Consider the following 12,210-nt stretch of genomic DNA (forward strand, 5'->3'; position numbering starts at 1 on the left):
GACTTGGACTGTCGGAAGAAAGTGTGTGTCGCCTCTGTCTGGAAAATGATGAAACTGCAGAGCATATACTTTGTGCCTGCTCTGCTGAGGACCGAATCGAGTTCGGCAGATCCGTACTTTCACCATCTGACCTGAAAGACCACTCACCATACAAACTAATCGGCTTCGTTAAGAAACTGGGTTTATTTGGCTGAGTGTGAATAGGTGTGAGCCACAATAAACCCTTATGGGTTGCGATGGAGGGTCGAATAGACCTTCTCACTTCACACCTACCTACCTACCTATAGAGATGCGTTATTTTTCAGGTCTCAACGTTGAGTTGATACAGCTTCTTCCGAATCCACTCAACTGACCCAAACGAATAGAGTAAGATTGGAACGGAAAGCATATTTGTTGCAGCTACTTTGTTATTTCTCATCAATTTCGATGACCAAGTTTGTCATAGTTTGTGCTGATACTTTCCGCGGAGAGAGTTCTTCACTACTGTTATCTCTTGTGAGTGGCGTTGTTCCACTCCGAGTTGAGTTTATGTCTCTCCGACATCCAGACGGTGTAGGATGCGTCCATCTACGAGCTGTACATCCTCTCCGTAGTCCCCGCATCGTCCTCTTTTGAGATAGACCATTGCACATTTGTCTGATCCGAGTTTCATACAGATAGCATGCGTATACTCTTTCACCACCCTCAAGGACTGATGCAGATCCTTCTCTCCAGAGGCATAAAATTTAAAATTACTCATATAAAACAAATGGGTGATCTTGTGGCTCTGGTATCCGGGGATGCCACAGTTATACCCCCGAGTGTTTCTTGATTTATAAATTTAGATATCTTTTTCATTCAGGATACCATCGAGAACAATTTCAAATATACTCGTACCACTTCCTGAATGTTTCATTCAATATATTTCAGGGTTCGATGTGCCAGCATCACTTTCAATAATTCTACTAGTTTTGGGGTTGCAACTTCAGCATACCAGATTGAAGGAGCCTGGAACGAAAATGGAAAAGGTGAAAGCATATGGGACTACTACACACACAATACGAGATTAATAACAGATAACAGTACAGGAGACGTGGCATGTGATTCATATCATCAATACAAAGTCGATATCGACCTAATCAAATCGATGGGGTTGAAACAGTATAGATTCTCAATAGCTTGGACAAGGATTTTACCCACAGGTCAAATAGACAACATCAATCAGAAGGGTTTGGATCATTATAGCAATTTTATAGATGCACTGATCGCTAATGGAATCGAACCGGTGGTGAGTTATTCAAAAACAGTTTTTTTTATGTAATCATGATAGATACAATTGGAACCTCTGGCGTAAAAAACTCTATTGAAAACATTTTTCACAAAGCAAAACAAAAAAATTGTCTCCCTGAGCCAACCAAGTTACTATCATCAGGAGGTGACTAAAACTGGTTATTACTGCTATGTTGATGTTTCATGCAACGGGATAAATTACCACTCCACATAATAAAGAGCGTTGAAATATTTCGTATTTTTTTTATCGACCTTCTTTGGGTATTTTTACCTTCCACAATCTGAAAAATATGAAGATTTCAATAGGGAACTCCATACACGTGTAGAAAGAGCAAACTTTTCAGTTTACCCCGATAAGTTACTGCGTAAATTCAGAGTATTTTTCACAAATCAAAATATTCTATTCATTAGTAACTTATATTCTATTCATTAGTAACTTATATTCAATGATTTTGCATAACAAAAAAAAAGACTAAGAAATTAAACGATACGAATTTAGACATTTCGGAGGTCAAAATATGTATCCGTCTTCAGAAATGTACAAAACGTATATCTATACATAGATTTTTCTTTGCTGATTATTTCTATTTCTCGACTTCTTCGACAGATGTCGAAAGAGTTTAGAAATGCGAATTATGTCACATTCGAAACATTCGATGTAGTACGCCACTATCCATATTTTTTCAAGATAGGTGCGATCTATTTCTAAATAGCTGAGTAGCACGTATTTTAATTACAATTTTCATATTATTTAGATTGTGGAAAGTGAAACTACCAATAGAAGGTAGATAAAAGGTCCCCCTTAAAAAATTACTTTCGTTCAGTATCACTCATTATGTTATATTGTTATTGTTTCTATGTTAATTTATACCTGGTTCAATATCTGATATATCCTTTTTTTCTACATAAAATTTTTACGTACAGAGTAAACAACGGGCTGTTTTGAATGAAACCTTTCTCACTGTTCATAGATTTCATTTCACATTTTTCGGATGAGGCTCCCGCCCATTTTAGTCATGTAGCACGTCAGCATTCAACTGAAACATATGCAAATCAATGGATAGGTCGAGGAGGACCACATAACTTACCCGCTCGATCCCCAGATCTCAATCCTCTCGATTTCTCTATTTGGGGCCATTTACAGCATTTGGTTTATCGTACTCCTGTTCGCGATGTAGAGGACTTAAGAAACCGCATCATCGATGCGTGCAGGGTAATCAGAGAGACTTCAGGAATATTTGAACGAATATGTGGCTCAATGCGCCGACGTCTAGACGCATGCGTAATGTCTGAAGGTAGACATATTGAATATTTGCTATGATATCTACATATTGTGTGTTTTGTTATTATTAAATTAGTTTTGTTTATTACCCTTTAATCGTTTATGCAGGTACTAACTACAAAATAACAATAAATCCAGTTCGCTTTTATGACGATGTATCTCTATAGTTGTTCTTGAAATAATTTTTTGCTACGAACCGGTTCATTTTGGGCAAAAAAACCCTAGAGACATTTTTTGTTTAGAATGAAACAGGCTATCGGAAATTAATTTTCAAATGGTAAACAAATAATAAGACGAAAAGTTACATTGGAAATAAATTTAAGGGGTTGCATTTTCCACCCCTTACAACCATGGGGTAAACCAAATAAATTACTGGCTAAGTGTATTTTTGGTAGTACAAAACGTCAGGTTAATTTCAATATTGTAACTTTTTCAGTGCTTGTGAAAAAAATTGTTATACAAATTTTATGTACCCCCTTTAAGGGGCTGTATCTTAACAAGGGATGATCTAATGAAGTTTCTTTATATGAAAGATCCTATCTTTTCTTCGTTTAGAAATCACTCCCTTGAATGTTTTACACTTATTCAGTTACACCCTATATTACTGGAGATTTATTCCAACACTAAACCGTTATTTTAACACCTCATCACGTGTTTTGATTACCAAGTGATCATCTTCAAGAGGAAGATTATTCTGAAAATGAGAAAAACCACAAAATGGTCATTGTATAACAATATGACGTCAATTTATTTTGTTCTCAATAAAAATGAAGTGACGTTCATCAGTGATGGCATTATTGTATATCAACAACTTATTGGAAAAACCCAGAATCCCATATATTGCTTTGCTGACGACAGCACACTTGTCTCGTCATTCCATTTGGATTCCGAGACATCGGCTACGAAGGAACATATTCACCGGCAGCTGGAGGTTGCATATCTTGATGAGGATCTAGAAGTGATTTCGAATTGGGGAGAAAGTTACATTACATATTTACATTACTATATACATTATACATTATTATATCCATACATTATACATTAGTATATCCGAACCGGATATAATAATGTCAATAAGTTTGTTGGGGGTTGAAATGAACACCAGTACGTCTTAGCACAATTTTATCGCTGGAATTGCAAAGGCTGCTTCTCAAAAGCTTGGAAAACTATTCCAAACCAGAAAACTGTACACACCTCAGCAACTTTTGATGCTTCATAAAGCTCAGATCAGACCTTCTTTGGAGTATTGTTCTCATGTATGGAGCTCTGCCCCCAAACATACCCTGAAGTTGCTGGATTCCATCCAGGAAAGAGCCATCCGCCTGATTGGAGACGCGAACATCACGTACTACCTTGATAGCCTAGAACATCGAAGAAAGGTTGGAGATTTGTCTCTCTTCTATAGATACTTTCACGGAAAGTGTTTAAGTGACTTGGCATATTTGATTCCACAAAGAGCGGTACATATAAGAAATACGCGACGGACTGTGGCTGCCCATCGTTTTCAGGTTCATCTCAATACACATCGAACTTTACTGTTTAAGAACTTTTCCATCTAAACAACTGTGTTCATGTGAAATAAACTTCCTGAGAACGTTTTTCCAAATGGATTTAACCTCCAGCAATTCAAATTCAATGTAAATCACTACTTTCGCACAGGCACCGCTTTAAGGATTTTCCTATAGTGCTTGTGTTTTGTCATTAAAAAAATATTTCTTCTGCATCGCGTTGTATGAGTAGAAGAGGTACTTTTTCTATTATTTTAAATAAATATGTAATAATAATACGTCTTTATTCACCATAAAAATACAAATGGAATAGACAAAAATAAAATAGAACAGAATACAGCAACAATAACAAAAACAAAGAAAAAAAACTTCCAGTATATGGTGAATAGGCGGAGTATCAGCCAAGGCTGTTTTTCAACTCAACCTGGGAGAAACTATAGATAAATAATATGAACACAAGTCGAGTTAACAATATCAAAAAAATTTAGTTATAGCTTTACTTTAGAAAATTCATTTTAGAAATGCCAAGGTCGGGAACAGGCAAGAGGCTAATGAGATAAATAAGTCTTCAGTCTTTTTTTAAAGTTTACGATGGTGTATGATCGAAATTCGCAGGGTAGTTGATTGTAATATTTGGGTGCATTATACGAGAAGCAGCGGGTGAAGATGGAAGATTTGTGTTTGGGGATGACTAGAACTGAACTGTTCCTTGTTGATCGGGATGGGTTTAACTGCCCTTTCTCGAACACGGGGGAGTTATAATCAACTTCGATACTAGTGGATTGGATTCCTTGTAGGTTGCTGGCTTTGAATAAATTGACGCTGAATCAGTTCGTTAACTAAATATATTTACAATCCTTAGCAGCTACCATCTCACAAAATCGTAGGACATACAAGTAACATTGGGCGTTGGCAAAATGCTTCTCATAAGATAGTCTGTGTTTAAATTACTTACAAAACGTTTCCTTCTTCAAGACACACTATGCACAATGTACCACTAATATATGCAAATTCACCTTCCTTTACTTATTAACTTGGAAAAAATACAAACGCCGAAATTATTCGAGCGTCGTGGATAAATTGAAAAATGAAGAGACTAAATCTCAGTAGGAGAAAGAAAAGTCAGTTAGGTTTCACTACCTCGGAGGACAATCTCGGAATGCGTTGTACCTCTCTCGGTTCCTTTTGGGAATTTTTAATCGCCACATGTCGACCGATAAGGGAAAGGGGCGATGTTTCTGGAATTCTGGGAATTCGTTAAAGGAGCCTAAAGGTTTACAGATGTAGGAGTTGGAAAGCAATAAATGAATTGACAGAGCGCGTTCAGGGATGGATTAAGCACAATTTAAGTTGGAACTGAATAACTAATAAAGAATCAGAAGAAGCTTGTTGGAAACTGTGTTTCCAACATATTCCCGCCCCGTTGAAATCTCAGATATTTCAACAAGTCAAAGTGAGGAAATGCCATTAAAACACAACCGCGAAATCAAACGAAAAAAAATGAACCTAATGACGCCAAGTAACTAACGCAGAAAACGCGTTACACTGGCTGAGTTGCACTAGGCAAAGGGCAGACCTTACTGATAGGCCTGACGAAGACACCTTCTTGGGAGCGAAGTTTCACGGCACGGACCCTCTGGTCAGAGCCAGGAATGATTTCCACAATTCGGGCCAATGGCCACTTCAGTGGTGGGACATTATCTTCCTTTAATAAAACTAACTCATTAATTTCTAAATTTTTGGAAGGAGACAGCCATTTTGGCCGATTTTGCAACCGGTTGAGGTATTCGACAGTCCATCTTTTCCAAAAAAACTGTTGTATCTGGGAACACCTCTGCCAGAATGTCAGTCTATTTTCGGGTAAGTGGGTAGTATCTAATTCAGGATAAGAGGTTAAGCTACGACCTATCAGAAAGTGGCCAGGAGTCAGGACTCCTAGATCCCGCGGATCACTCGAAATGGGACATAACGGTCTAGAATTTAGGATGGCTTCAATTTGTGCCAGCACAGTACTGAACTCTTCGAAGGTGAACTGAGAATTTCCAATAATGCGATAAAGGTGCTGCTTGGCTCCTTTTACTGCAGCTTCCCACAGACCTCCCCAATGAGGACTGCGAGGCGGTATGAATTTCCATTCAAACCCAGTTTCGGATGCGAAAACCTTCAAGGATTCGGACAGTTGGGACTTGGCGAAAAATTCGCGCAATTCTCGAAGGTGATTTCTTGCACCTACGTAGTTTGTAGCGTTGTCGCTGTGGATTACAGCAGGAATTCGTCTACGGGATATGAAACGTTTTAGGGTTAAGAGAAATGCTTCGCTGGACAAGGAGGAGACTAACTCCAAATGCACAGCCTTGGTAGCCATACACACGAAGACAGCCATGTAACATTTAAAAGTCGGTGCCTTTCTGAGGCGCGAGGACTTTATTAAGAAAGGACCACCGTAGTCTACTCCTACCTTCTCAAAAGGTCTAGAAAGAGTGACACGATCAGGAGGTAAATCGGACATAATCTGTTGAGCCGCTACGGCTCGGAACCGGAAACAATTCATGCATTCATGAATTACTCTTTTTACTTCCGTGATTCCATTCAGAGGCCAATATTGTAAACGAACATTAGCAAGGACAGTTTGGGCACCAGCGTGACCCAACCGGATATGCTCCCTTTTGAGTAGGAGGGACACTACATAATTTTTTGCAGGGAGAAGTATGGGGTGTTTTTGGGGTTCAGGGACGTCTGCGTGACGCAAACGCCCTCCGACGCAAATGAGACCTTGCTCATTCAGGAAGGGATTGAGAGCTAATATACTTTTGTCAGAAATTGATTTCGAGGATTTTAACGCGGAAATTTCTTTAGAAAAATATTGGGACTGTAAATTGCGAAGGACCAGCACTAAGGCAGAATTTATCTCAAATATGGATAAAGGACCGGACAACTTGGTCTCCTTATTTTTAGAATTGGATAAAAAACGTGAAACATATGCTACTGAGTGTAGTAATTTGTTAAAGGAAGAGAATCTCTGGAATATTTCATTCCAAAATTCGTCTTTAACTTGAGTGCTTGTCACTAGCACTTGCAGCTTGTTTGTCTTCTGCTCAGGTATAGCACTTGGAGGGGGTTTCAAGATAAATTTAGACAATTCCAAATTTATTTCGGAGAGGAAATCAGGACCGTGCCACCACAATTCTGAATTCAGGAGATCAAGAGCTAATACTCCCCTAGAAAGTAAGTCAGCGGGATTTTTAGAAGAACGAACGTGTCTCCATTGAGCTTGTGGCAGGGAAGTTTGAATTTGGGACACTCGGTTGGCCACGAAGGTGTGCCAACGGGATGGATGGGACTGAATCCAGTGCAGAGCTATCTGCGAATCAGTCCACAAATTTACAGATTCGAAAACTAAGTTTTCGACAAAGATTTGGATAACCTTTTTTGCTAGTTTGGTGAGCAATATCATCGCACACAATTCCAGACGAGGAATTGAAACAGTTTTCAGCGGTGCTACTCTGGATTTGGAGGTGACTAAGAGAGATGTGACGGTATCATCGGAATAAGTGGTTCTGAAGTACAAACAGGCACCGTAAGCACGTTCGCTGCTGTCAGCGAACCCGTGGATTTGGATTTGTTCAATGGACTTTGAGGAAAACAAACATCGAGGAATTTTAAGAAATTTTAGGGATTCAATTGAATTGATGAATCCCTTCCATTCTTGGAACAATTCAACAGGAAGCGGTTCGTCCCAGGAGATTTTTGCTAACCAAAGTTTTTGCAGGAAAATTTTAGCAAGAACTATGAACGGGCCCAGAAAGCCTACCGGGTCAAACATTTGAGCAGTGATTGATAACGCTTTGCGCTTAGACGGAGTATCATTACAATAAATTTTCGGTAGAGAAACTGCTAAGTTGTCAGAACAGGGATTCCAAGATAAACCTAACACCTTGCTAGGGTTGTCTTCCATTTTTATTTCGTATTGGATTGGATCAGGATCTTCACAATATTTTTCTCTGAACTGTGAAGAATTGGATGACCACTTGTGCAGTTTGAAACCTGCAGAATTCAACAAACTATTGAGTTGATGATAAGAATCTTCTAACTCGGAAAGGGAATCGGTGCCATGGAGCACATCGTCCACGTACGTCTGTTTCAATAATGCCCGTTTGGCTAACGGGAAACCTTTGCAATTGGAAGCGAGCTCCTTCAACACTCTAGTTGCTAAAAAAGAGGAGGAAGTGACTCCATAAGTCACGGTGGAAAGTTGAATGCATTTTAGCTCTTCTTGGGGGGAGTTTCTCCACAGGATGTTCTGGAGATGTCTTTGCGATGGATTCATTTTAACCTGGCGGTACATTTTCTCAATGTCGCAGGTCAGGACATAAGAATGCTGACGGAAACGGCAAAATATATCATACAAGTCTGGCTGTACTTGATAACCCTTGTGTAGAAGATCATTCAAAGAAAATCCAGTAGAAGTTTTAGTGGAGCCATCGAAAACTACTCTGAGTTTCGTGGTTTCACTGGACTCCTTGATAACGCAGTGATGCGGAAGGAAATATTTTATCTCAGCGGATTTGTCGGTGGGATTAAATGGAACATATGTGGCATGTTTCAATGACACATATTCATCAATGAAATTTTTATAAGCGGAAAATAATTCTTGATTATTTTGGAGCCGTTTCTCTAAATTGGTAAATCGCCTTTTTGCAATATGGAAGGAATCCCCAAGAGGAATCTTTTCAGTGAGGCATTTGAACGGAAAATCTACTTGGAACGTCCCATCTTTGTGACGCACATGCGTTTGAATAAAAATTTGTTCAGCAAGCTCTCCGTCTGCTGATAAGAACTTAGACTTTGGAAGCTCTTCGACTTCCCAGAATCTAGAAAGAATTTCACCTAATGAATCTGTGGATTCGCAGGCATTTTGGCAAAGAAGTGAAACCTTGCCGTGTTTCGGAACCCTCTGAGGAGGCAATTGTCCTCCAATAATCCAGCCGAGCCTCGTCAACTGAAGGGTAGGAAGTTTGGGACCTAGCCTGTGGATTTGTGGCAGTAAAATGTCGTAATAGGCGTCACCGCCTAGGAGAACATCCACATCGGATGGAATGTGAAATTCTGGATCAGCAAGTCTGAATTCTGACGGAATATTCAAGCTATTTTTGTTTAGCGGAATTCTAGGTAATTTGGAAGTGATTACCGGGAGTATTGCACAAGACACCTTGAGGCTAAAATTCTCATGAGTATTGGAACGGATAACAATATCTAACATTTTGTTAGAAACAGTAGGAGTGCATCTTATGCCGGAAAATTGAATTTGATTGTCGTAAGTTTTATTATTCAATTTTCTTACGAATTTTTCAGAAGCGAAGGAACATTGACTGCCGTTGTCTAGAATCAGCCTAGCTTTAACGGGATAACCGTTTTCGGAAAGAACATCTACTACGGCTGTGGCTAATAGAATTTCATGATCTTCTTTACCAACAAGAAGTGCGGATGGCATCGAAGATGCCGGAGTAATTGCCTGAGGTTCGGGCTCAAGGGCTCGGAAGTGCGCCGTATTGTCAGCATTTTGAGTGGGAGGATTAAGGGGAGACGAACGCCAATTTTGACTGGGACTTGTAGTTTGAACTAATTTCGGAATTGCCCCCGTACTACCGTGAGGCCTGGGACTATCTCTCGGACTATTATTTGAATTTTGGGAATTTTTTGGAACATGACCTTGGGAAGAGTTTCTGTGAAGTAGTGTGTGGTGTTTTCTACCACATAGGGTACAACTTTTAGCCTTACACTCGGTCAGCAGGTGTTTGCCACCCAGACAGTTAAAACAGAGGGCCAAGGACCTAAGAAAACTGTATTTTTCATCAGTACTAATTTTGGAAAATTTATAACATTTATAAATATCATGATCAGGGACCTTACAGAACCAACAAATTCGACCTTTACTGGTCGGGAAACTACCATTTACATGTAACGCGGTTTTTGAACCTGTCCTTGAGAACTTTTCTGATTTTAATTCATGCGACGCGGAATGAGAGGAAGGAGTCAAGGATTCTAAAGCACTGCATCTGGCCTCAATGATTTGAAAAAATTCCTTTAAAGTAGGATTCATTTTTAAATCTCTACTGGACTGGTACTCCTTTTTAGTACCGTAATCTAACTTTTTCATGACAGCATTAAGAATAATTAAATCCCAATGTTCAATTGGGCATTTCAAATTTTTCAAGGCATCCAAGTTCTTTCGAATATTTACTAAAAAGTCTCTGAGGGAGGAAGAAGTACATTTTGTAATGTTCGGACAATCCATTATAGAATTTAAATGTGAATTTATAATAGCTAAATTATTTTCGTACCTTTTTTCTAAAATATTTATTGCAATTTGGAAATTTTCATTTGTGATTTCAAGTGACTCAATGAGACACAAAGGCTCTCCTTTCATATAAGAACGCAAATAAATTAATCTTTGAACATCAGTTAAGGAATTGTTATTTTTTATCAAAGCAGTAAACAATTGATAAAACGGCGCCCATTTTGCATAATCACCCTCAAATTGGGGTATGGAAATTTGAGGAAGTTTTACTCGTCCACCTTGTTCATTTAAGGCAGGCACGGGCATACTATTTGAAATGGAAAGGGCAGACAGAGAGGTGGAAGGAATGGTTAAACTGTGAATCCTTTTTTTAAAACTTGCAACGGATAAATCAAAATTATTTTGTAAACTATCTCTATCTTCTGTATCAGATTTTTCTGGGTCTAATTCCTCAATTTCATCCTGAGCACTGATATACTTAGTAATTTCACTTTCTAAATTATCTAATTTAGTTTGAAGGAGAAACAAATCATTTTCGGACTCTAAATTCTGAGTAGCCCAAGTTTGAGTTCGTGTAATCGCGGCTTTAGCATTTTTTCTTTGTTTCTTTAAGGACTGCATTGTGTGTTTTGAATCAAAAAATCGTAAAGTTGTCTATAGTCTAAATGATACAACTATTCTAAAATGGAAAGAACCACGCAGGATTCTGTGGACGAACACTATGCTCTGCCTTTCGCGACGTAGATTTAAATTTTTACTTACGGCACAAACTTTTTCGACACTGAAAAATTAGCGTAAATGTTCTTGCTAACGTTGGGAACACGTAAAGTTTTTACACAATGCAATAACCGCACTAGAACATAGGTCATAAATCAACTCAATCAAAATATCCGTGTGCGAAAAATATCACTAAACAATGTATCAAGAAAATTGCATGGAAAAAATCAATATGCAGTAAATCAAATATGCGATAAATTAAAATGTACAGCAAATCAAACTGGTATAGTCGACTTCATTTAAAATTTTATTTCATAAATAAATCGCTACGGGAAGAAAGGGCTGCGAAATTTTAAATACGGCCCTGGAGTATGAAATTGATTACTTTAAATTAATTTTTTCGACGAAAGAAAAAAATCAACTCTTTTCAGAGCCGTTCCTGAAAGGACTCAATCAAATTATTTCAAATAAAGCCGACTCTAATAGGAGAGAGCAAATGCCAAAACAAAGATTTCTTTCTTTTTGGATACGTAAGAAACGCCCAACAATATCTTAAATTAAGTCAAACTGTAAGAAGAAATAATCGGCAGCAAACTGAAACATCAAATATGAATTTATACACGCTGCGCGCGGTGGAAATGTTTTCTGGAGCGAATCGTTACTGTTCAGTTGACGATATCCTCTATTGGAACTGGAACTTGGAAATTGTATTTTTGTAATACAACTAGGAAATCCGAATAATCGAAAAGAAGCAATCTTGTTTTTGCAACATTAATCGAAGAACGAACTGTTCAGCATCCGGCTCGAAGGACCATATGATCGGGATGGGTTTAACTGCCCTTTCTCGAACACGGGGGAGTTATAATCAACTTCGATACTAGTGGATTGGATTCCTTGTAGGTTGCTGGCTTTGAATAAATTGACGCTGAATCAGTTCGTTAACTAAATATATTTACAATCCTTAGCAGCTACCATCTCACAAAATCGTAGGACATACAAGTAACATTGGGCGTTGGCAAAATGCTTCTCATAAGATAGTCTGTGTTTAAATTACTTACAAAACGTTTCCTTCTTCAAGACACACTATGCACAATGTACCACTAATATATGCAAATTCACCTTCCTTTACTTATTAA

General features: G+C 38.4%; 1 protein-coding gene across 2 annotated transcripts in view; it reads left to right on the forward strand.

Annotated features, from left to right (window-relative positions):
• Positions 1-12,210, forward strand: part of LOC111517529 (myrosinase 1-like) — a 71,325-nt gene that overhangs the window by 8,721 nt on the left and 50,394 nt on the right. For both annotated transcript variants that reach the window (XM_074183616.1, XM_074183618.1), the window contains exon 2: positions 910-1,267. In XM_074183616.1, the coding sequence (XP_074039717.1) occupies positions 910-1,267 (358 nt within the window). The remainder of the gene's footprint in view (positions 1-909; positions 1,268-12,210) is intronic.

The sequence above is a fragment of the Leptinotarsa decemlineata genome, unplaced genomic scaffold, assembly GCF_025532065.1.
Source record: "Leptinotarsa decemlineata unplaced genomic scaffold, Ldec_3_MD MMD2_tig00026340_RagTag_RagTag, whole genome shotgun sequence".
Lineage (NCBI taxonomy): Eukaryota > Metazoa > Arthropoda > Insecta > Coleoptera > Chrysomelidae > Leptinotarsa > Leptinotarsa decemlineata.